Source organism: Enoplosus armatus, chromosome 10 (assembly GCF_043641665.1).
Source record: "Enoplosus armatus isolate fEnoArm2 chromosome 10, fEnoArm2.hap1, whole genome shotgun sequence".
Classification (NCBI taxonomy): domain Eukaryota; kingdom Metazoa; phylum Chordata; class Actinopteri; order Centrarchiformes; family Enoplosidae; genus Enoplosus; species Enoplosus armatus.
Genome location: NC_092189.1, coordinates 15,406,216 through 15,432,945, shown reverse-complemented (window position 1 = coordinate 15,432,945; position 26,730 = coordinate 15,406,216). Strand labels below are relative to the sequence as shown.

General features: G+C 41.4%; 1 protein-coding gene across 1 annotated transcript; it reads right to left on the bottom strand.

The window, feature by feature from the left end:
* Positions 1-1,505: 1,505 nt before the first annotated feature.
* map7d3 (MAP7 domain containing 3) lies at positions 1,506-25,623 on the bottom strand. Its single transcript, XM_070913441.1, has 21 exons — positions 25,578-25,623; positions 17,883-17,984; positions 17,741-17,788; positions 17,464-17,544; positions 16,920-17,083; positions 16,507-16,618; positions 15,268-15,351; positions 14,393-14,500; positions 13,531-13,632; positions 13,015-13,113; positions 10,953-11,078; positions 8,666-8,805; positions 6,184-6,314; positions 5,826-6,046; positions 4,168-4,285; positions 3,498-3,783; positions 3,208-3,261; positions 3,064-3,124; positions 2,692-2,860; positions 1,914-2,206; positions 1,506-1,823 (listed from the first exon to the last, which is right to left on the bottom strand). Exons 1-21 carry the CDS (start codon positions 25,621-25,623, stop codon positions 1,816-1,818), a joined length of 2,553 nt encoding a protein of 850 aa, XP_070769542.1. The 3' UTR covers positions 1,506-1,815.
* Positions 25,624-26,730: the final 1,107 nt, after the last annotated feature.

The window sequence follows — 26,730 nt, the reverse complement described above, 5'->3', positions numbered from 1 at the left end:
GATATGGGGCTGACAGCTCTCAAACACACACACACACACACACACACACACACACACGCACACGCACACGCGCACAGCATACTTAGTTGGTGCCCACTTGGCCCCTTGTTTTGCAGAGCTCTTGTGGAAGAGGGCTTTATGTAAATTTGGGGTTACCAGGGTGCCCAAACGTAGCCCCTGTCGAACAGAAACCTAACTTATAGCACAGTCACATACACAGAGACTTCAATTATCCACATCCTGACGCCACTCCATCCTAAACATGGCTTCATTTGCCTAATACTGATTATATATACACACAATACAATAACACTTAAATATATGTAGAAATGTATTTTCATATATAAACAAACAGCCAAATTTTATACTATAAAAAATAGTTGAAATGCATTTTGTCTGAGCTAGTGTGTTGGGAATTTTCAAGAAATGTGAATGAATGTAAGAGCCACAGAGGCGTGAGGATGAATGGGAAAGTGTGCGTGGATGTGTCGGTAAAGCTCGAGTTAAAACCAGATCATTGAAAACCTGATTTTTAGTTTCAGCAAAAAGGTGAACTCTGAACATCGTGACAGAACAGTCGAACATTCGAGTTCAGTTCGGTAACAAACACATACCGTCTTAAGAAGCTCAGACACAGTTGTGAATGAAACTATTGGAGTTGCTGCAGTATGTTACGGTTATTCAAACAGTTGTGTTGTGCAGTCTGTGGAGTCATCGCTTAAGATGAGACTAAAAACTGGATGCAGCTCAGATTCTGATGTAAATTACAATGATGTTGTTAGTAAACATAAATTCTATATACATATGTAAAAAATAACAAAATCTAAATGGACCATGAGTCCTAAATCAACAAACTGCTGAAACGTCACTTAACATGTGAATTCACTAGTGTTGTCATGAATCTCAACACTCGTCAGCTTCAGATGTAACAGCTGGAGCCAGAAGCCCTCCAGTGGCCGAAAAAGGAAACACACGGTGAGAGGAGCTGGGAAGCAGGTGTGTGTTAGGACTGAAAGGACAGAGCTCTGAGAGGTGAAGTATGAACACAGAATCCACTGTAAGAACATGACTGATGATTGCTAAGCTGTGCGTGTGTGAGCTTCAGCACAAGCAATTTAGTATATTCACACTTACAGATGAGAGCCAGGGGAAGAAGTGGTAAGGCCATATTGCTGGATGCTGCAAAAAGCAGCCGGTCAAGTAAATTTAGATGAATCACATGTGAAACCTGGGATGCTCTCCTGACCCGACAGAACAGAATGTATTAACCTTCCATTAACTCATAATATTAACCTCATATTCAACCCACACAGCCTAATGTGCATGTGTCCTGGAATATTCTCATACAAGAGAAAAAAAAGACAAAACATATGATAATAATTACAATAACAAAGAAGCCAAAATTAATAAATTACAACAATGCACCCCTGACAAAGACACAACTCTTAAAAAACATCATTGAAATTGGACACAACATAGAAAAAAAAAAAAAGAACTGGAGAAGAACTAAACACAAGAGGAAGAGGAAAGAGACCTGAAGCAAGCACGTTGAAGGAATTTATGGAATTTCCCTGAAGCATAACGTTTCTTTTTTTATATATAATTTCAATATATTTGTTTCCTCATCATTTAGGGTGCAAATGTAGCACTTGGGGTGGCCTTTTCGCTTCACTTTGTGCTCCTCCCTCTGGAAGAGGAGGAGGAGGAGAAAGAAGTTTGGAACTGGTAGAGGACTTTTTATTTTTTTTTTTTAAAGGAGCTCAGCTGAACTTCACGAGTGCAACAGTAAGAGTCTTCTCAGCGACGGCTGCAGCATCAAATCTCTACAGAGAGACAGGAGAAAAGAGTTACAGTCTACTTCCTGTCAAAAAGTGTAAGTCCCAAAAGATGAACAAGTGTGACTGACTCCTCACCTGACAGGGCTTCTATGGGTTGATTAGAGGAATGCAGGGTGTTGACGGGGGTTCCCTTGTCCTCGAAGGCGACCCTGGTCCCATCTGAGCTCCCGTCACAGTTAATCAAGACCTGGTTACAGTCCTCTGCCTCGATGAGGGGCCGGGTCTTGGAGTGGACGTTGAGGTCAATGAGTTCCTCAAAGCTCCACTGGTTGGATTTACCATTGAGACCTGAGACCAATCCCACCTTGGCGGAGTCCTGCTCATTCAGGAACTCTGAGCCCTCAACGAGGCGGCCCTTAGGGACTGGACTGGAGAGGGGAGGGGGTAAAAAGGTAGTGGGAGAAGGTGAGAGAGAGAGATGGAGAAGTGAGTGCATGATGACAGAAAGAAATCCAGTCCAATAAAGGATAAGGCTGGTCTTACTCTATACATTTCAACAAGGCCAAAACCAACAATGTGTTAGTCCATATCTCAATACTTTCCGACTTCCTTGCCAAGTCTTTCCCATTGAAGAAGAAAATCCTTAAAAACGGGTAACAAATATATAGTTCCAGTTTTGAAAAGTAAGTTCCTAAAACAGCTGGGCGCTGAAGAATCTTTACAAAAGTGCTGGAAGCAAATGTGACAAAATTGGTGCTTTGCTGGACAATTAATGTGTGGCTGCTGATTTTACATACAAACCAACACATTTTGCCCCTTTTGTTCTTCATTTCAGAGTACACTATGTTGAGCAGTTGACAATTACAATATTGTCAGCAGTTTCTGGGTTTCATTATATTTTCTAAAGTCATACCTTACTGCCTGAGTCTCATCTGTGCTTATGCCATTGTTGTTCTCCTTGTTGTCTGTCTCTGGTTTTCCATTCACGCTGCCCAGGGGCTCCTCTCGCTGCTCCTCCGCCTCACCGGAGGACAGACCACACTCATCTGTGTCGGCCTCCATGGTGAGGTCATCTGTCTGGCCTGGATACAAGTCACAAGTCACACTGAGAATTATATAAGTGCACACATACAAGTCATTTATGTAAAGAATATGCAAACAAATGCAAAGAGGAGAAGAGACACCTTCACTCTCAGAGCCAGAATACCAAATTCAAAAAAACACTGATGCATGAATCATCATGCACTCTGATCCAATGTGAAAACTAGAGGATGAGAACACTTACTCATGGTTTCCCCCTCATCTTCATTCTCCTGTGTGTATTTATCATCATCTCCTGCCTCTCTCTATACAGGAGACACAAACATCATGTTAACATACACTCGGTGCAGATGGTTGAGACGTACGGGCCGAATGAATGCGAGCTCACCTTCAAGTCACTTTGGTCCCCTTTTCTTGTTCTCTTCATTATCTCTTCAATCCTCTGAAATGGAAAAATAGAGCAGATTTCTGGATCAACACAATGTGGCAGCATTAAGAAAACATTCTCTGGTTATGTTATGACTGATTACTTAAAAATGATTCTTGTTTTCTGTGACTGACTTTTGATGTAGTCCTGCTGGTCAAGTCAAGTTCTTTATAAACACCATTTGATTTAGTTCTTGATGACAAAGTGAGACCCAAATAAAGAGATGATTCTCTCAGTCAATCTATCCATACCTTCTTCCTCTCCATTCGTTCTTGCTGGTTCTGCTGCATGATGCGGTCTCTCTCCTGGCGGACCCTCTCTGCCTCCTCCAGGGCTTTGGCCTCGGCTTCCTCGCGTTCCTTCTGGAGCTCGGCCTGTTTCAGTGCCTCCTCTTCTGCAAGTCTAACCCGATCCTCCTCTGCCAGGCGAGCGTCTTCCTCTTCTTTAACTTTCCTCTCCTCTGCGAGCTTCTTCTCCTCCTCCAGGCGTTTCAGTCGGGCCTCCTCCGCTAAACGGTCCTCTTCTTCCTTTCTCAGCCTGGGGTGTTAAAGAAACAGCAGCAAATGACAAATAAATACAGGTCATTTCTAAACGTGGACACGTAAGGGGTAACAGTACAGTATGGATACTTTTAACTTAGAAGTCTCATTAGCTTAATACAATTGCTATTTGTACTTTTAATACCTATAAAAGATAATCTGCAGTGCTCTATTAATTTATCATTTTTCTTAGGTGTGTATATACTGTATGGATACTTTAACAATTCACATGGTTTGGTTTCACTTAATAATAACTACAATTCCCTTGAAAACAATTTTACAGCAGTTACAACAGTGTAGTCGATGGTGCTTTGTTGTTATCATATCTGATGCATTGCTGTCATATACAAAATGATGGCAAAATGGAAAAAAAACACCTTACTTTTCCTCTTCCTCCCTCTGTACCCTGAGCTGCTCCTCTTTCTCTTTCTGCTCTCGCATCAGTCTGCGGTTCTCCGCCAGGATCTTGGCCGCCTCAGCAGCCGAGTTGGTTCCCGAGGCTGACAGGTGGAAAGACAAACATAGAAGATGCGTTTAGCACCTCATTTCTCAATGTAGTGCTGACTTGAGGCCACAGCATCTGGCCCTTCATAGTATGCTGGTGTCTGGAGGACGAGTGATGACTGAGAAAGAGAGTAGGCCAGATTGGAGGGGGAGACTAAACCAGACATTCCTCTGGTTATTTTTAAAGCTTCTCAACTTGATTTTCAAGAAATGTTTTATATCATGATGACAATGTATTTTACCTTTTCCTACGTTCCAAAACATAAATGTGCGCTCCTAAACTGCACCACATACAACAATTTTGTTTTTTCATCTTTCTAATGCACAGTGGATAACGGTCTTTGCTCGGTTGCATGTAGTATTAAACCTTTACTAAGCTAGTTTATCTTGCAGTGTGTGAGTCTCTCCAGGCGGTGGCAGCAGCAACAACCCCAGATCTGTAACAGGATGTGACTCCAGCTGGGACTTAATAGGTCTCCTGCTCCACTGAGATTTATTGCAAACTGAGCTGTTGCCACGTCAGTTTGCAGCACACAAACACACACACACGATTCTGTATATGGTCTGTCTATTAAAATAGATGATAATACTTTATTATCTTCAAATCAAACTGACTGTGATCATGATTTAGTACTGCTTTAAGAGCAGAGATTTTCTTCTGCTCAAAGCCAGGGTGGGAGAGAGAGAGAGAGAGAGAGAGAGAGAGAGAGAGAGAGAGAGAGAGAGAGAGAGAGAGAGAGAGAGAGAGAGAGAGAGAGAGAGAGAGCTTCAAATGTTCAAAAGGGAACAAGGTGAGCTGCATTATTCTGGTAAGTGGCTAAGTTTGCTAACATTTCAAAAAGGAGATGACAATAAAATTAGAAAACTATTCTTTAACAGTCTGGTTTCCCAAAAGAGCTATTTAACAATTAATTAATGGACAATTTAACAATGTATTAATGCACAAACCCCCTGCTATTTTTCTTTTGGATCCAAGAGCTCTTGGGGTTTTATTACATCCTTTTACACTCCCCTGAATTCAGTATATATAATGTTAAGTGTAAATGGAACAAGTGTCTGGACAATGAATATGTGGAGAATGACTAGCACGAAGCCTTTGTTTAGGAATCTTTACTTGCAACAGATTAAAGGGATACCAAATTATTCATAGTTAATTATCCGGAACTAGATGTTCCTCAGTAAAATACAAAAAATATATATTTTCTGTAAGTAGGTTTGGAGCTTCAGTAATATTTATTTAGTTATGATGAAAAATATTTCAGCTTGTCTCGCTGGGTCACTTCCCTCCCTGACTTGAGAGCATGTCTCGATGCACCAATGCAAACATCCTGGTTACCAGTATAGTAACAGTCTGAGCAAATATTGGTACTGACTAATTAAAATCTGTCAGCTGACCATGGTTGTCAAGTCTGCCTTTATATGGACCTGTATTACATGTTTTGTACTAATATGAAAGACCTTCTATAGTGTTAGATATATTTTTATGAAGTACAATAACATGTATGTTGTGGATTCTTATCACTGAGAATTGCTCACCATCTTTCTCTTTGGTCTTGCTAGAATCAGAGGACTGTGGAGGCACAGCCTGGACAGGACACAGATCCTTGGACTTGGAGTCCCTCTTTCGCAAGGTGGGGGGCCCTGTTGGAGTGAGAGCCGGTTTCTGGATAGGTGGAGGTTTGGCGGACGTAGGCTGGGGGGATGGGGGACGTTGTTTCATTGCACCAGGTGAGGGTGGGCGTGTCCTGGAACTTTGCCTGCAAGAAGAAAGTGGGAGTTGTGTTTCATTTGTGTTTTATAATGAAATCTAAATTAAATGCTGCATCCAAACTCTCAAAAACACTTGAAGTAAAAATATCACTAAAGCTGTATTGAAGAGGGTTTGTAGTCTTACTTGGCTGCTGCTGGGGAGGGGGTCCTCTTTGGGGCAGGGTTGGGGGCTGGGGATGGTGAACGGTTGCGCCCCAGGGTAGTAGAAGGGGAGGCGGGACGTTGCCCTCCAGGCGATGTTAACTGTTTGTCCTTCTGTAGTTCCACAGAGATGGAACAGAAATGAAGAAGTTATTTATGACTATCACTGAACAAGGATCATGCAAAGAACTCACAACTAATCACAAACACTTTTGTCTGTTGATCTTGGGACCCCCAAAAGGGTCTGGTGGCCTAGGTTGGAAACCACTGGTCTATCTTTACATTTGAACAGAATTTGGATGCCTATTATAACTGTAATTAAAATGAAAATTTACCACTAACCTCTAAGTCTGTCTCTGCCTCTTTTAGTTTCACACAGTTGCATTTCAAACAGTGACACAATGTAGGTGTGAAGGAGGCCATGGGTCAGGTTTTAATTCATCTATTTATAATGCCCATGTGCTGTGTTTGGCACTGTAAACATGATGAAAGAGGACACAGCAAGGTCAACCATGTGACACTCAAATGTTCTGTCCCAAGCCAACCCTTTAGTACTTGCAAAACTTAGATACAATGCATTTTATGTATCTATGAAAGATCTATCTTGACCTGCTCTTATAAACTGTATTAGCTTTGGTCACACAGCTTGACAATTCTCTTGGGAGGATGGGAAAGAAAAGCAGGTTGGTGTACAGTTACAACAGGGACATTAATTTCCCATTTATGTCAATTTAACACAGTATAGAACAGTATATAGACAGAGTGTCTTTGTATGATGGGGGGGTCCAGAAGTGATTTCAAAAACAAAGATCAGTAACAGCCATTTACTGTATACTTTACCATGACAGCCCTAAACGGCTCATAATATCATTTTATGAACAAAGGATGGATACAAAGAAGCTTATGGAAAACATAAATTGTTTATTTTTTAACCATTAATGTTAATGTTTAAAGAAATATCCCCACTCTAGGCAGGTTGCCTAACTCAGCTGACTTGAAAGACACAATTTAACCAAAGTGTCACGCAATGCTCAAGTTATAGGCTGTGAATTTCAATTATCTCCACACCAATCTGTGCATGTGGAGGAGAGAAGACAATGAAATGGTGAGGAAAGGCAAAGTCTTTTGACATTAGGGCCTGAGGGTCAGGGTGGGGCGCCTGCTTTGCATGGCGTGGTCTGTCAATAATTAGGCTACTGTGCATCCCTTTGGCTATGAAGGGCCTCATTGTCGTAGCATGAGACAGAGAGGAAGAGGAGGAGGACTGGCAGGTTATGAGAGAGAGCCAGGCACTACTGGCCAGCACGTGAGAACATCTGAGACATCAGAAGCAGTAAGTAGGATAACAATTTGGCAATGTATGAGCAAATTCATATTATGAGTGACCAGCAAAAGTCAGAGAACAGCTGGAGGAACAACATTTCCCTATGGTTGGCATCCTGCAGAAGTACTTTGACAGGCAAATGTAGCCGGATATGTGCATATAAATCAGAGTCTTTGGTGTCATGCACTTATTTCTCTGAGCAATGTCATTTTAATATAGGAAAGGTTACATTTGTTATCACTACTTAAGACCTGTGTGCCTTCAACTTCATCCTGGTTTCCAGGTAGCTTCTGGAAAAGGTATCCCTATGTGTCAACTAAAAAAATATATTTCTATAATCTGCCCATATTTTTCCCCAAGGAAATAAAAGCATAATATTGGTCATTAACAGGCATCACATGGTTTTACAGACACAGCACTGTTATTTTCCAGCAATTACCTTGTACTGTATAATATTCTCTATATTGTATTCAGATTTTTCCAACAGTTTCAAAAAGATTTTTGATAACTTAAAGACTAACTTAAATGTATCCATTATTACTCTGTAGTTTGCATATGGATAAGATTAGAAATGACATCTAAAGCATCACCCAGGTTTCTCCATCAGTAAATGCAACTGACTGACATGGGGATGTAAAACAATTGTAATTATTCATAAATTAATTAGTAAAATTCTCAAATTGAGATATCATTACCAGTTAAAGTATAACAAACAGATGTCATGTTACAATAGGGTTTTCAAAACAACACTGACATTTGAGCATCAAACTCTGTTTACTGACCACTAAATGAAACATTATCAAATCGTTGTCAGCAACTTTCCCTTCCAACACTGTACAAGCAAACAGACCTCCTCTGGGAAACAATATCAGTCTGTCATCTACTTTATGCATTGCCGTATTACACACGTATGCTAAGTAGCTTTCATAGAGATATAAGATATACTTAGTCAGTGAGGATACAAAAAACACAGCTTAAGGACAGGGACGACAATCGGGAAAACAACTATCTGCAGTGAAAGCTTTCACTTCAGTTGATCATTAACAACATTATATATTTATTTTTGTATATGTCTGATTCAAACAGTTTTCTTTGTAGGCCAGTGGTGTTAGTAACATGAACGTTAACCATAAGTTCTCACCATTGAAGGGTCGAGGGCTCCGTCGGCCGACACAGAGGTGGTCATTCCGCTCTTCTGTCGGTCAATGCTGCGGCTGCGCACGGGTCCACGCTGTGGGTGCAGGGGACTGGCAGAGGCTGAGCGAGGACACAGGTGACACTCTGGTAAAGGACACAGTCATCGCAGGGCCAGGGGAGCACAACCAATGGGAGGCGCAATAAGCAGCCGAGTTGGGCAGCAAAGCAGCAGAGAGAGAAAAATGAAGAGAGTGGAGGGGAAAGAGAGGGAAAGTGGCAGAGAAAGAGAGAGAGGAAGGGAGGGCAGATGATGGTTGAAAGAAATGCAGAAGTGTTTTGTAAGGGGACAAGAGCACAAAAAAGGGCCATTTGTTAGATATAGCACTTTAGGCAGGCAACAGCTTGATTTCTGAAGCTTTGATGGGGCTGGAAATTACTGGAGACACAAGGAGCAGAGAGCAACAATCTCACAAAAACCCCAGACACTCCACAGGTGCCAAAGCCATCGGACACAACATGAACAAACTTGAACACCAAGCACCACAGCACACAACACACTACATAAAACCTACCACCAACACAGTACAACAAAAACTGACACTGCACACACATATCACACAGATTTATTAGTACACTAAACGCATAATGAATGTTGATAGTGTCTTTGATGTATTAACTTACAGTAACTAAAAAATGTGGGTAATTTGCGGTCTTTGAGTGCGTCCTGCAATTATACTCTAACTCTCCAGACTCCAGATCAGACATTAAATGCAACATATGCTACGGCTTCAGGACAAAGCCTTCTCTAGAAATTGTAAGGTAATGCTTGTGCCAAAGAATTCAACACACAAACACATTTCTAACAGGACCAATTGATCCAAATGTTGATGCTGAGCTGCTTCTACAAACCTGGAATGGCAACGGTTGAAAAGCACTGTCCTTAGCACTGACTTTAAGTGTAGCCTGTAGTTATAAGGACAGTAAATACTGTTGTCCACTAGCTATGAGCTTGCTGTCTCAGATTGAGGGATTAACCCTGATAATCCCAGGACCTGGAGAACTCTCCCTGCCACAGCCTGGTCACAAATGTGTTTTGTAATTCATTCCGGCTGCATACCGAGCAGCTATGGTGACTATGAAATTTACCCTGCCATGAGATCCCACTGCTACTGCTAATGCGGATGTGTCATGTTTCTACTGGGGCTATACTTAGAAGAAGATCTATAGCTGCTAATGGGTTTGTAATGGCCGGTCAATAAACACCACAACCTAAAACCAACATGGGGAATACAGTTGCAGCTTTGAAGTGAGTCAGTGCTTTACAGTGTGGTTCTTTCTAACTAAAAAAATACAGTCAACAAGAAAAATGCAGAATTCATCAGCATGTGTGCAGATTCATTATGGGTTGTCTATGCTGAGTCTAGGACTATGTATACTCTCAATTGCTGCCTTTGTACTGCAGATCACTCCCATCGTAGCATATGACATAAAGAAATAGGTCACTTGAATTGTAAGGCATGCAAAATGAAACCCCACCTAGATGGCTTCAGAGTATATTTTACTACAAAATGTCAGCCCAAAATCTAGTGCCAGAATGGGGACCTGCTGAATTGTGAGACATGGTGACTTCAAGCCCATATACTCTATGGAAATGCCAGTAATGTCTGTTTCAGCACCGTGTATTGGAGTCCCCGGCACTCCAGTCACACTACCAGAACACATGTAATAGCACAACAGTCTGATTCTGACGTAACAAGAACCAACAGGTAAGCAGCTTAGAGCAAATCTCCCAGCATGGACTCTGAGGCTCCTCAGATGCAGAGAAATGCTCCCAGCCATGTCAGCCCTGCTCAGCTCAGCTCAGCACAGCACACAACAGCCAATTGTGCCAGATCTGAGAGTGCATGTGAGCTGGACCTGTGTGTGTGTGTGTATGTGTCAATATTTACCGAGTAACTATGCTCTCTCACATGAGTGTACTTTGCTGCAAATAACTACTGTACATACATAACAAACAGCTGATCTTTACAATAGTGGCTTTTAAACACAGTGAGCTGTGCAGCGACTTCTATATTTCCACCACCACCAGGAGGCCAACATTCACTTTGAAAGGATTGTTCCAAAAGCATGAGGGTCTGAGGCAGGGCTCTAGGATGAGCTCAGATCTACTGAAGTGATACTGGGAGTCACTGGTCTGACTTTATACTGATAAAATGAGGGTAAGAGGGGAGGACCAGGGTCTGTGTCTAACCATCCGTCCTCTCTGTCAGGGTCTCCTAAACGGAGGTTACCTGGAGCGTCTGTTCCTTCAGCTGACAGGGCGGCGGCGCTCTTGCTCCTAGCTAGTGAGGCCTGGGTGGGGGTGAGCAGGCGACTAAGGACCCCTCCATCCTCAGTGCTGGCCGGTGGCCTGCGAGCTACACGGCCGAAAAATCACCCGAAAAACAGGGGAGAACAAAAAGGCCAAGAAGGAAAGAGTGGATGAGAATGGGGGATGAAGGCAAAACAAAGAAGGAGGGGGTAGAGGGGGGGTCAATTAGGTTTAGAAAGGTCACCATGTGATTTAACCAACAGGAGAGAATCAAGGTAAACAACCAAAGGTTAAGTCCCAATAATCTTACATGGGCTCCTTATCAACTGTCTTTATGCTGTCATTTTAGTAACATTCAATAAAATGAGGATAGTCAGTAAAAGACAGCAAGGAAAGGATGCCACGGAAGAGTACTGAGACAGACCAAAGACTGATTGTCTGGTAACTGAAGATCAGTTAAAACAGTAGTCAAAGTAAGATGAGGTAAAATCAATGGTTCCGTGAGGCAGAAGGAGGTGTGCTGATGGGAAAAAACAAACCATTAGTGAACTTCAAAGACAGCAGAGGAATACTATTGGGTAGGGAGATGAGAAGTGAAAGAAACCAAAGACTAAAATTGATAGGGCAGATGTCTGTGACCAGGCAGGAGTTCTTCAGCTTCTGCTGTGCAAAAGTTTCTGTGGTTAAGATTAAGGAGGAGCCAAATTGATTAGAATAAGGAGGCTGACTACAATGATCAGTATTGAACAAGTTAGTATATTATGGTAGACCTTGATTTCACAGCAGAAACAAAGAGCTCTTGCTCCCATGAAATGGAAGAATTAACAATTCCCCATTTAGGCCGTTGTTGCTACCTAAGCTACAAAGTAGAAATTATACCAGAAGAAGAGTGTTGACGGGTTGATTTTGCCACAAGTCCCTAAATGCTAGCTCTTCTAAAGGAGAGTGCAGAGTCACACTTCCCTTCAGAGCCCCTTACTGACAAGACATCTGTTGCAGACAGGCTTGTTTTTTGTTAGCTGTTGAGTGCTAGCCCCCGGAGCATGGCAGCACAGCTCGCTGCTCGGCACCCAGGTTTCTGGGCTATTATCACATATTATATCATCATTACATATCAGGAATCTGGGTTATTAGTCTGAGACGAGGTTAAAGCTTTGAAAAGGATGTTGAGGGAGCTTTGGGGTTAAATAACTTAGAGAAAATGCTATTCTTGCAGATGAGAAGTACTAAGTCAGTATGAATGATGGTGATTGTGTTGTATTATTGCATAGACTAACCACACAGAACAGACATGTATACAGAACAGGAACATTTTTACAACTCATCATCTGCATGAAGAGGATGACATGGCTATACGACAAACAAAAGCATTGGTGGTTAATGGCAATACACAGCTGAGTTGCTGTGGTCATTTCTGTGCTCTGGGGGTGCTATGGTGGGATGGCACTGACACACACCACACTGAAGCACGAGCCCAGCGACTTAAATCCAGCTATGACGTCATCTGGGAGGAAGAAAACAATCAACACTTTGTGACAACAAAACAATACACTGTGTTAGTGCAGACACGGCACACAGCAAAACCACCAATGGGTTGACAAAGAAAAAGGTTAAAACAAGATCAGACGGCAGAAACATGGCACAGTACAGGATCTGTTACATGGAACGAGCACAGTGCTCCTAGTTAATCACAGACAAACAACAGTGTAGACAAGCTTAGCAGCTGCCTAGGGGTAATTCAGCAGTTAGCGAGCAAAATGTAATTGAAAGAGAACATAGACAGAAAGAAGGAATACATAGAAAGGAGAGTTGGCCAGTTTAAAGACCCCTATAGCTGATGACACTGAATTGAGCCAAATGACAATGTTATCCCCAAAACCTCTTAGTAGCCGACAGTGTTGATGTGGTTTTAAAAACAAAGCAAATTCAGAACGAGCAAGCCGTTAACATCATAGCAACATGCTTGTTATTCAAAAAAGGACGTCTGAGCAATGCAGACAGTGGCATGAAAGAAATGATTGCTGATTGTTCATGCTTGCCACCTTGATCATCCGTTGTCCCCTTATCAGGCTTGGCAGGGGTCTGTGCTCTGCCCACACTTACTCGTGTGAGAGAGGAACTTCTCTTCTTCATGGAACGGCCTACGGACATGAAAGTGGAGTTATAGCCAAACAGGCACTAGGAAGGAGTGAACAAGGAATCCCCAAAGACAGTTTACAAGTCATGTGCACTTCATTCGGCCTTATGTGAGTCACCAGGCTACGGCAGACAGCAGCTCATGTCCAAGTTTGAATGCTTAAATACACAGAGGAGAGTTGTAACTGCTCCATCTGATCATACTATCTGACGCTCCCTAATTGATTAATAATTTAAACCAATAGCATGTACAAGGTCAGCTTGCTATGTGGTTGTAATTGCTGTGACAGAGCTTAAGTTATAATGGAACTTAATGAATGTTGTCTCTATAAATCTGTGGTGGTTTGGCAAATTGTGTACTGTACTCTACACCATCTTTGTTATGAAAACATAGTGTGGGATGGAGAGGGGATCTTTAGCACCTGTCTGTTCCACCTGAAGCTTTTTGCCGTCTTCCTTACTGGCCTGAGCTGCATTGCCATTGCTAGGCAACCGGTTACAAGACGAACTCCTCTGCCTAACACCTGAGAGACAATGATGAAACACCCAATGGTGAATTTACACAGCACTCTCTTGTGAATGGTACAACGTCCCTCAGACTTTTTAGAATATATTCATAGGCCTGGGAAAGGAAAAGTATAAATATTAAACATGTACAAAGAAATCATCAATATCTGAAAGAGGAAATGGCACTGGCAGCCCATAGAAGCTGTGGAGAGATACAAATAAAATGATTACGTTGATTATTTTTTCTGCAGGAATCAAATACACTTCTTGTGAATCAAAATATGCTCAGGAATAATGCGACAGGCTTCTATACCACTACGAGTACATTTATAAACAAATCACAATTTGGTGCATGGGACCCCTTCTGATTCTGAAAATTTGATTCAGTACTTAATAGAGGTGCATAGTCAATGGATACAGCAGATTTGGGAGGCCATGCTAATTCATCATTAGCCGGAATCAGAGACAGAGAGCTAAAGCTGTTTTTACCAGTCTGTCTGTAATCCAGTGAGCTCGAGTGTAAAACCCTGGATAAGGAGAACACAGGGGTCAGAGTTCACTCTTGGCTTTGTAGAGAAAGTGGGTTTGTTCCAGATAATTTACAGTTGGTCACGTGGTAGATCTCAGTACATTAATCATCAATGAAAAACATTTACCTGGCTGATAATAGACTGTCTGGTACATTCTACGTTGGTTAAAAGGCAGCACAAGAATGCAGGGAGGGTGGTGGGGAGGGAGGGAGGGGAAGAAGGAGGAGGGGTGGGAGAGGAGACTTACTTTTGTCGGGAGATTTGATGAGGGTGGCAGAGGAAGAGGATAGGCGTTTGCTGATGCCAGCCTCAGACGGCTGTTTCAGGTTCATGGTGGATGTGGAGCGCTTGTCCACTAAGAGGGAGGAGGAAAGACAAACAAGGGAGGGGGGGGTTTACACTGGAGGTTGGCCAATGGGGAAGGGCATTTGGGTGCACACAAGGGAGTACAAGGCTCTGCAAGATCCTAATACCCCCCAATATGCATTGGGTGATATGTTGCTTCATAAATAAATCGAAAACAAAAATACATTAAAAAAAACTATATACACTGATATAATATCCCTATTAACCCATTGATCTAATGAGCTACTAATGTAGTGCACATGTAGTGATGCACATTTAGCAAATGACATGATATTAAGTATGAATATGCTGAATGTACATTTTTAACAAACCATAACAAGGTTGTTGTGGTTTTAGAGCCAGGCATGGTGGTTAGTAAACAACAGATGCTTATGTTGGACGACTCCAAAGTGGAGAGCATCAACAACATTACATGGTCCATGCCAGAGAATCCAGAACGGATAATAGTCCTGTATTTTGTGTGCCACTCGATTGGGCTTCCATGCAAAGTCGCCCATGTGACCTGGAAGTGCTCAACGGTGTGAGTGAGTGAAAAACCTAAAAGCTACACTTCCAGCTATTCACCCTACACAAGGCACATTCAGAACACAGACCTTATAAAACAAACTGTTAGTGAAAAACTGCCAGTTAGACTGCAGGTGGGGGTTGGTGGGGTGGGGGAGTTGGTGGGAGGGATAGTAGGTAAGCTATCTGGAGTGCCAGTGCCAGTCCATGCTGTGTTGCTACATTGATGAGCAAATTATCAACAAACAAAACCTTGTCGACTCCTTGGTGGCTTTTCTGGCGAGGCAGGAGAGATAACTATAGTTACTGGAGATGAGGCGCTGGCATCAGAGTCTCCTGTGGGAAAAGACAGCTCTCAGAGAGGAGCGATAAAAGATGCTGAGGCACATCCTTCACACAAGGAAAGAGAGAGGAGATGAAACCTGGCTGGTAGCCATCAGCCTTTGCTTGACACCCAGTGCCTAAAGCATGAAATGCACTTGCCTGAGTATTTGCAATTCTGACACTAAAATAAAAAAAGTCATCACTTGGTACCCCGACAATGACGCAATTTAAATGTATGTATTTTCAAAGTTACAAACATTCGAGTGTCAAACAGTGGGAGTGATTGTACAGAGCAGTCAAGCGATATCTCAAGCATGAAGTGTTGAGAAAGAGTGAGCATGACAGTTACAATCGTCATTTACATGCAATTCTTCAGATCTCTGTAAATAAATTGGCTTTTTTTTTGCTTTTCTGCATGAAAAACTGGGCTTGCAGAATTGCTGACAGCTAATGACATGTGATAATACTGTTAGCAATATCTGATTATATTTTCAGCTTTAACCAATTTAGATTGTTGAAAGCTCTCCACTTTCACAGTCTGAAAAGGACAACCTTCGTTGCTTGGGGGTTCAGATTTGGAGCTATTAAGTTGATGAGCTTTAAAAAATGATATGATATGCATTAATGGTTAATTGATACCCAACTAGCTGCTAACAAGGCTGAGTATTATAGCTGCCCCTGAAAATCACTTCCAAAGATGTGATTCAGCACAAATGTGAATATGGCAGCCAAAGTTACCTTCACGCATAGCTCCCAAGTTTATAGCAGCTAGGTTTTGAGGTGAGACGCAGTCACCTCTCTGTATTTTTGAATAACAAGACAGAGTACTGCGCCTTTCTCAAAATAACCACATTTGACTGAGTGTCATGTGTATGAATACCAGCATGAGAGCACTTTTACCACACACAGTTAACAGTGGTGTAATTTGGCCAACTCACAGAATTAATTACCTAAACCTCAAATCTAATCTGGCATTATCATCCGTTGCAAAAAAAACAACAAAAAACAACAACTGTGATGAAACATGATCATGTCTTGTTTTGAAGAAGTTTTGGTGCATCCTAACTGGCTCTTTAATGCACCATGGCAAGTGGTTGATAAAGGTCAAATTGAAAAGAGAAGCAAAAAGTAAAGGGTGAACTTTTAAGGTGAAGAAAGGGCCTCTACCTGTTCGTCCATCTGTGTCTGAGGACAGTCCTCCCCAGGACCATCTTTTCTGCCTCTGCTCCACTCGATGATTACGCTCCAATGTCCGCCGCATCACTGCCTCATAATGCTCCTGCAGCATAACACGGGCAAGGGAAGAGAAAAATGCAAGTCATTTACAGCAGAGCAACATTCATGCCTAAACCACAAGCAGAGAGGAGAAGACCCAAGGATGTCATAACTGTACTGTTGACTCCACAACACGGTCCTTATTCACCCCCCCCCCCCTTCTTTTTTTATAAATAAAGGAAACACTGCAACATAAACCTGTGTTTCTAGGTAAATGTAATTATTTTAGTCACAAGAGTCAAAACAACGGAGCAACAACAAGCACTGCTCTGAGGCTTTCAAGACTCCACCCATGCTGCATCTACCTTTTCCTCTTCCTGTTTCTGCTTCCTCTTCTCCTCCACAGCCAATCGTTTCTGCTCCTCCTTTCTTCGCTGTTCCTCAACTTTTTTCTGACGCTCCTCCATCTGGCGCTCCACTTGCAGCTTGGCCTTGCGCTCCCGCTCCATGATCTGAGAATCTCGCAAAGCTAACCGCACATACAGTACGTGTGTGCATGGACAGAGAGTGCGTGCAGGGAAAAAGTCACTTATTAGTAAGTTTTCTTCTTATGCATGTGAACAGCTTCAAGCAATAATCCCTTAATTAAAGAGCCTATAAAGAACATCAGGGACTTTTTAAAATATCTATATAAAAGGCCTAGGTTTATATTCACCATTTTTATGACAAATTACTTGTAAAATTGATGCTAATGAGAAAATCCTTGGCACTAAAATGTAATGATTTCCTGTTTTAAACAAGAAATAGACATTTTGTTATGTCAATGCATTTAACACGGTAAATTTCACATATTGTTAGGGAGGTTAGAGCTGAAATAATTTCACACAGAAACTGGGTTCGCCCTCTTACCCTGTTGTCTGTCTGCCTCCTCGCGCCTCTCTTTTGCCACTCGCAGTCGGTCGTCTATTCTAAGTGCGGCACCGTCAATGACTGCAAACACACACATGTGTATAAGCGGTTAAAAGGTAAAACATGTGCAACAATGCATATTCAGAGAACAAAGGGTGGATTACAATGCAGCATAGTGTAGAAGGCTTTGCGAATCAGACAGGCAGATGTGTGCATGTGACTGCCATTAATGAGCTTTGTCAACTGTTACAGTAATAAGATGATGACTAAGGTTCACCTGCTGTAAGCCACACAGAGAGGGTGGTGGAAGTGGATTGTGTTGCATCTAATGGTTCAGATTGTGAAAGACAATAAAGCGGTGACAGGGCAGCATCTGTGAGAACCAATCTGTTTCTGTGTCAAGGTGTGGTGTCATTTACCTGGCTTACACCCCTGAGGTTTAGCTGATGTGTTGGTTGTAGGTCCTGGACTGTTCCCTGCCAGGCTGCGCCGCTCCTCGGCTTGTGCCTGTGCAGCTGCAGCTGTATGTGAGAAAACACACACAGCAAACTAGAGTCACATCATGTCATGTCTAACAAAGCAGGTATATCAAATAATATCAAGGAAACAGAGTTGCTTGGGGTACTCCAAACCAACTTTAAATCAGACGTTTTTTCTCTGTGCTTTGTTTGCTCGTCATAGGAATGCTGGTTCTAGAAAGATCCAACGGATTTGAAGCTACAGAACAATCCAGCTATTCAGCCATCTGACATAACCCCCCCCCCGCTCATGGTCAACCCTGCAGCCAGCCATACACTGCTTTCTGTGACAAGCTCGGGAGGATGGGCTGCTGTGAGAAACATGTCTGGAATCACACCCTTGTGAGCTGGTATACCACAACATTATAATTTTAAACACAACTACTCTCTAAAACATAAAAATGTAGCCTAATAAAATCAATATAGGACAAATTTCCACACACACAATCACCGTTTGCACTGGTTTATCCATCTTGAGAAACCAGAATATCAGCATAAATCATCCGGTGCCAATGCATAAGTCATCACGCGCTTGCAGCAAACTGTTCTGTTTTACAATTTGTAAATCAAGTTTGTTTTTGGGGATGTGATTTTTGGCACCACAGAGAGAAAATGTCAGTGTCCATGAAAACCATTTTGCTCTAATACCCATCGACTATTGAGCAATTTCAGATTATCGCATGGGTTACAAACATGCATTTAAATATATCAACTCTCCCACCAGGATCACCAAACGGTCAATAGCACTTTCTTCAGCCAAAACTGTTCACAGGAAAATCATGATGAGAAGATCCAGGGTCAGGAAGGAAGGAAACAGTGAGGACATGATCAAGCTTTATGAGCCCTAGTATCAGTCTCTCTTCTGTTTCTTTCCTTCTGTGTCAGTGTGTATTCAGCATTACGGAACTGCTGACAAAGAGGCAAAACGATGGTCAGTCATGTGATATTCACATTATTGATGAACACTTCACTGTGTTCTGCAAGTCTCTCACCGTCTCCAGCACCAACATAAAATTATACTGTTGCCATACCCATCAAAACTAATAATTGCAATTTGTGTATAATAATACTGATTAAACCTTATGTCAAAATTACCATTATTATCATTACATTAAAAGACCAGACTGCTTCTACAAGTTTGAGCCCATTTATGTTACTATAAACCACATCTACAGCACATAACATGCTGTATTCATACTATATTTTATTCAGTGCACACAGTGACTGCATGGAAGAAAGCCTACAATTATCTATCTAAAAAAATATATGGTATGCTTTGGGAAATGATTAGCCGTAATGTATGCAATTTGTAGTAACTGCACTAGAACAGGCAAAAACACAAGCACCTTTATCCACCGAATCAATTGGATGAAGAACATCAAACATTAGTTCATTGATGACATACCTTAATGTAGAAAAATAAATATAAAGATTAGATTTCCTTGTCAACATGACACAACCCCACTGTTTTGATGTAGTGTCACAGAAAAGCCAAACCAATGTTGACCAAATGTACTTAAAGCACAATGGTCCTGATTCAGATAAGAGAGACAAGCAAAGAAATGCCCCATTTCCACTGGCTTAGTATAGCATGACTGTGGTATGGTGTGCAGAGTCATGATCATATGCGCCCTCCAAGCCAGGGATAACCGTGCTGACAATATTGTAGTCTTGACCATCTCTGTCTACACTTAACGAGAGCTGTGGCGTTGCACTGAACTAAACGTTTCGTTGGCTCAACATATGTATCGGAAATAGGGGTGGATATGTGTAATATTATTTTGCAATAGAAATATATATTGTGATACAACTCCAATGGTAGACAAATGTATATTGTCTCCCTGTAATACTGACACGTCTCCCACCCTAAATCTGAAAAGTCATCAAAATGCAAACCAAAGATTTTCTGCTACGTGCCACCAAGGTAAGATACAGACATTTGTCTTCAAAAGATCACATAACTGTCACAGTGATTTTGACAAAACAATCCTCCTGAAGTACCTGTTACAAACCAGATAGCAGAATTAGCAGAAGCTGGACAGAGCAAAGAGAACTGACAGGGTAAGTAGTCATGCACTGATTATCTGTATTCTGCAGCATCAATGCTCTCCAGTCAAAGAAGCTTATGAGGGTCAAAGTCTGCAGCTAATGCCCAGTGGAAGTGTACAGGTCACTTCACTTTTGCTCTCAGACTCCATTCTTCAACCCTACTGGTGAGTAAGCTAAACAGTGAGTAAATTAAGGAGAAACAGCCTTGATTTGACTACACTTAACAGCTTTTTCAATACACAAGAGTAACTAATTACTCTTAATAATTACTCTAATCAGTGTGCCACGAGCTCATATATGTGATGGGAATCATACAATACAACAAAGAATACACTGACCTCAAAGCAAACAAGGGAACTTGCATAAGCTCACAGTTATACACAGTTTGTTTTGTATTTATTTAGCATGCTATGGTGCATGTAAACAATGTATCACACTGTATGTTTAGCAGACAGTGTAGGTTAGCATATGGATTTTGGGTCACCGATGAAACTGCTATTAACCTTCTGTCAACACAGACATTCTCTTTTACTCAAGAGAATAGACAGGAAAAACAGATGGGGAACTGTGGGCTAAAGGAGCTGATCTACATTCAGAAGAAAGAGCTATCTAATTCTAGGTCATGAATGAATCACACCCAAAGTACACAATTATCTCTCCAGAAAAAAAGACTTAAAAAGATGCTGCTAAGCTATTGAATCTTGATGGCTCAGTGATCAATTGTGCAGATAATAAAACAGAAATTAATCTAGCCCAGAACCTTTGTTCCACATCATATCTCACCATGTCTGTCTCTGCCTTCATATAAAGGCAACGGAAATAAAATGCCAAGCTCTCTGTGTAACAGTGTAACTGTTGCTAAGTGATACACACAGCAGCTTGGGATGGATGAAGAACTTCTCAACCATGCTTGGGCCTGTTATCAAGGAAGACATGGACTCTGAAATGAGATTATTCGTAGCTAAACAAATAGAACAGAGCAATAAAGCTTTGAAGTGGCAGCTTATACGGAACAATTACTTCACATTTGGGCTGTACAGTATACAGTTTATTTATCAACAGTAAACCTTGTGAAAAAACACATGATCAGCAGATTCAGGATAAAATCTATGAAGGAGCTGCTCGACAGTATTAACTTGCACAAAATACTGTTAACAATTTAGTAAAGAACCCAAATATTAAGCTTCAATAGTATGACCTTCTGCCATGACATGACAGGCTTTAGACTGCATTCTCTGGTCTCTACAGGGAAATAAAGGCAGACAGGAAAGGAAAGGAGCTGAGTACAGCTGTTAGACTAAAACCATGCAGACTCTGTAGGCGCAAGACTACTTATGCACAAAATCACTAGCTGCAATATCCAGTTTAATGTGCCTTTCTGTCACAAACATTGAGGCTGTAAAGACTTTACTGACTTTCTGAATGCCACAACCACAGTGGATGTACCTACTCACTGAACTTACTGTTCTGTAGAAGCTAAATAAGACAGCACACACTCTCCATTGACACACACACATTCATGTGTTGATTAAAGTGCTTAAATGAGATGAGGGAAGAGATCCTGTTATCCCAACAGACCTAAAGAGAGCCAGGTGTGCTCATGGAAATGAAAAGAGCCAATCAGAGGAGCTGTCTCTCATCACTCCATCACTATGGAGATCTGCACACATTAACATACATCATTGCTGCTGCATCAACAGACTGAGCTAAACACTTCAGTATGCTGGAGGAACAAAAACACTAGTAATTAACGAATTACACACCAGACCAGACTGATCAATGGCATTATCTGAGCTAGATAATCAGTTCAGGGAAGTGTAGTAGTGTTGGCCAAACATTTAGAGTCAAAGATCCAGTCTGCAGTGGGTGGACGGCGCCATTTCCACTCATCATGTGGTCATCAAAAAAAGTCATCATGCAGTTTACTGTAATGATAATTAATCTGGTTCTGATACTAATTACAGCATCATCCAGCAGTTCAAAACATTCTAAGTGCAGCACATATACTTATTGATTGGTCCAACCTTCAGGCTGCTGAGTTATTATAGCAGCAGTAAAGACCACCAGGGGGGCTGATAATGACCAGGCTCTGCAGGCCAGACAAAAACACCTAACAGGAAACAGTCCAGCCTGCATTACATCATAACATTTCTAGTCGAATGCTAACACTGGTCAAATGCTAGTTCTCTAAATGACAAGCAAGATCTTTAGATACGTCTTTAGACAATGTTGTTATAATGGGGAAGCAGGAGTGGGTTAGGACTCTTTTCTACCTCCCTCCTTCTAACTGCAGCCTTTACTGTGCCCTGCAGCATGGGACAAATAAGTAGCTTGTTGCACAGGAAGTGTCCGCACTGCTTAATGCAAGGGTGGACAACCATTTGCCACTGAGTACTGCAAGTACATACAGGTTAATTCACAGACTGAAACAACTTGAACCAGCGTGTAATTCCTTTTATTTTGTTAATTTTGTCCAAAATCAGTTAACTCACCTTGTGTAGTACTTGGCTGCAAAAAAACAACAACATTACAATTCTTGGCCATCTATGGTGCCATAGAGCTTCCCATCGCAGGCTCAAGATTTCAAGTCCTCAGATAACACTGCTGATGCACGCTCACACACGTGCACACACATGCACGCACAAACACACTAGATCTTCTACAGGATTACTCAAGACCTGTCATGCAAAGGTAAGCCATGGCTATTTGCAGTACTGGCAGGATAACGATGACACATCCCACTTTCCTAGGGAGTCTCCTCTTCCAGGTGGACCATACTCTCTTGTGGAGGTGGACATTGGAAAGATCTGATCATATCCAAATTCATTATCAATCCAGTTGTTGCTTGACTCTTATCTATTTTTTTTATGATAGGATGTTGGGGGCTAAACAGAGTACATACAGTACAGGTTTTAAAGTGTTAAATTAGTTTTATGGCTTAATCTCTGTTGACAAAATATATGACCAACTCTCTTTATGAAAATGGCAGATATATCCCTAAAAGTTCAATACTAAAATACTAAAACAAAAGTTGTCAAAGTTGACAATAAAGTATAAAGTATGCTGTAATCATTAGTTACATACCAAGAAGCAGCAAGAACTGTAAAGACTATATTAATATATTACATGTGCAATTATTTGATTACTAAACCAAATAAAGTTAGAAACAAGAATGTCGAACCAAACATCCTGTTCCAACAATTTGTGACGAATACATTCTGTTACACCCCTAATTCACACAGGCGATCTTTTTTGCCGTCAAGTACGACATTAATCAAACTCTGACACTGTGCCTCATAGGCAATGCACATCCAAGTGTTATGTAGTTGTTTACAATGTTTACAAGAAATAGATCTCTCAAGAATTGGACAATATAGAACTGGTTCTAAATGGGAACTTATCCACAAAACCATCCCAACTCTCTAGACAAATATGGGAGGGAACTTGTGTATGTGCATGAAGCTGTGTTGCCTGTAAGTCTTTTCTGATGTTAAAGAAAAACAACAACAATCCACAAAGAAAATAGAAATAATTATGATATATAAACATATCAAGTGATACCTTGTGAACAAAACTATTCTGATAATAGGCTGACCTTGGTTACAGCCTATACAAATGAACATGTTTTGCTATTCAAATCTTTGGTGTGTTCGTGTGTGCACACACTTATACTGTGATACATCCCATCATCTACTTTAAAAGTTTCAAATAAAACAGGGATGGGGCATTTGTGCTAGAAGAGCAAAGATAAGGAGACAGATCCCAGAAACTACACACTGAAATTGAGGCTGGTCCATTTCCTCCTCTGGTTAAATCCAACCAGCTCAGAAATATTTCTCATGCTTTTAATTCTGCAGCAGCAATTGCTGAGCCAGGATCAGGATAACCTTGCAGTGTGACTTGCAGTAGTGTGATCTCCCTGCATAATAGCAGGGTACTTTTTCTCCTTGCTCACATTCTTGTGGAAATGACCATGCACATGAGCTAGATTCCTAACATTATTTTTGTTATTGTCAAGTCTTCTGCTCTGACTGAAGGCCGAGCAAACTGACATCCTCTTATTCCTCACAAAGCCAGGATTCAAACATTTCACTTCGCTCTGAACTTTGTGGATATTTTCATAAAGCCACAGAATTGGGTGGGTGTGAATTCCAGATTGAAAATACTGAATGGAAAAGTTAAGGGAAACAGGAAAAAGATCAGTACTAAATATGGTTCAGTTGTTGCCAGGAGTAAAACATGCCTACACCCACACTGGGTATGCAGAAAAGTCCCTCTTACCCTAAAACACTAAAAAAAAAAACTGTCTGACCAACTGCTGCTCAAGTCATAACAAACTGTGCATTCATGCCCACAGATGCAGACACAGTAAACATCCATGTCCAAGTCTGGAAGGGGCCAGCTGAGGCATGGATGAGATGCATTGATAGAGACTTTGCTGCTGCAGTTGGTCTACATAGTACTATTTACAAAAATGCAGTGTGCCTTTTGCTTAACAGAACACAGGGCTGCTGATCCAACCAAAGCTCTTTCATCACTTCATCAACATATTTCAAGAAAGGCAACCATGCAGCCTTATTCTCTTAACAGAGCTCAGAGCTGACAGTGTCTGACCCTCCAGCTTTATCTCAAAATTCAGGTCAGACATTGTTATAGTTATCCTCCCTGGAGAGTGGAGGGGGGTTATGCCATATGTCAATAAGCATAACAGTCGACCAATGAATACAGGAGAGAAAACACTTTGTATAAGATAAGAGTTTTGAGCAGGAAGCTACAAAACTGCTCATGTTCTGTGAACCGGTTGAAGTGTGGCTAGAAAAAAAAAAGTTGTGTGTTGGTTTCTACTGCAGACATCAACTCAGATGGCTGTCAATCTTAATACAAAAGGCGTGAACAGAACAGCAAAAACGCTTCCTGAACTCTTCCTGATAGGGATAGCAGATTATCACTTTTGACAATAATCCCCAAGTGATGAGCAACGCTGTCTAAACTACAGACAGAATGTCAGTTACAAAGCGGTTAGCTTCGTTTACCAAACATTTAGAGTTTGTCTATCGATCCTCGTCTAATATATTCACACAGCAGCATTTTGCTAGACAACGTGATTAAAATGCGGTATAGCAAAGCTAAAGCAAAGCTAGGTGAGCTAGGCGCCAGACAAGTAAAGTCGTGATATGTCAAGCGGCTCTCAAGCTACAAAATATAACGTTACAACTTTGGCTAACGTTAACTGCAAGTTAGCTACTTGACGTGCAGCGCGTTAAACCAGCTCGTCTAGCTTTTCACGACGTTTATCACTATGGATGGGTAAATTACATCAAACTTATAACGTTCAATAAGGGGAGAAGTTGCAGATTTTTCCGCATCCATTGTCAGCAGATAACCAGACAGCGAGCTAACGTTACTAGCCAGAAAAGCTGGCCGCGTTACAACACGTTCAAATAACCGGTTAGAGGCGGCAGTTGCCAGCAAACATTACAAAGTGATTACTACATTGTAAGACACAATTGCGTGATAAATAACCGCAACTGCCGAGATATTTCTTACCCATTTGGGCTCGCAAGCCTTTGAGAGTCGTGGTACCCTCCGCCATTTCTATGAAGTTTTCCTTCTCTGTTTTTTCTAAAGCAGGGGCGCGTAACACATCGCAGCCGGCAGGACTCGGACACCACGGGGACGTGGACATCAAAGATAGGGTGACAGTTAAAGAGGTCTCACTCTGACCCGTTTCCGGGAACCAACAACAGCGTCGCAAAGCGCGGAGGAACGAAGCTTTCAAAATGCTGCTGTGTGAATGGAAAGTTTTGTGACATGGTCAGCTGAAGGTATCGTACATTTCGTTTTCGAAAGCAATTCCACACAATTTCAACACAGAATAAACAGTATTTTAATGTTTGATCAGTTTGAAGTTAGACCAGCAGAAGAAACGACTTGGACACAACATTTTTAAATCAACATTTTTAGTTTGTGGAGAACAAATGCAACACCGCAAATAGTTTAAATGAGCTCAAGCGCTTACAGTAAAATCTTCAAACGTTTAAAGAAATTTGCATCGCATTTGACTTGATTCTTTCTGTTTGCGTGATGACTTTAATCATAAACGAAAAGTTGTGCAAATTGCAAGGTGTGCCACTATCTTTGACTAATAGTGGTTCATCTATTTTACTAGACGATCTCAGGAGATGATTAAAAAAGTACTAGACTATTGGCTATGGCATCCAAGAGCGCCCCCTAGTGTTTATGTGACTGTTGTAGCGTGCTAATAAATTGAAAGTTAATCCACAAGAGATACCGACAACACCAGCAATTAAGTTCCTTAGCCAATTAACAGGAATGGTACTTTTATGAGCCAAGATGTTTAAACAAATAAACAAATATGGTATTTCCATTATATAAAATATGTTTAAGATTCAGCGAGTTTTCAAAATAGAAGGAAGATAGGTCTTAAACAAGACAGTAAACTTTACTGAAATTCTGTTCATTATTTGCTTTTAAAAATAATGTTTGTTCATTGAGAAAAAATTAAACCTTACCAGATTAAATGTGCTGAAGAATCTGCAGAGCTAGAGATCAAGGAAAATGTTCAGTAGGCAAACTTCTCCCAATGAGAGAATAACACATTTTCTCAGGGCTCTATGTTCTTTCTCTTACCATGAACACTGTATCCTCTGTCCTGGTCTGTCTCACATGCTTTAGCCAG

Coding starts and splice junctions, on each gene's coding strand:
- map7d3 (XM_070913441.1), bottom strand. CDS start 25,623: ATGGCGGAGGGTACCACGACTCTCAAAGGCTTGCGAGCCCAAATGG. Junction 17,985..25,577: donor AGGCTTGCGAGCCCAAATGG/GTAAGAAATATC, acceptor TCTCACATACAG/CTGCAGCTGCACAGGCACAA. Junction 8,806..10,952: donor TGAAGGAACAGACGCTCCAG/GTAACCTCCGTT, acceptor GTCCTTTACCAG/AGTGTCACCTGTGTCCTCGC.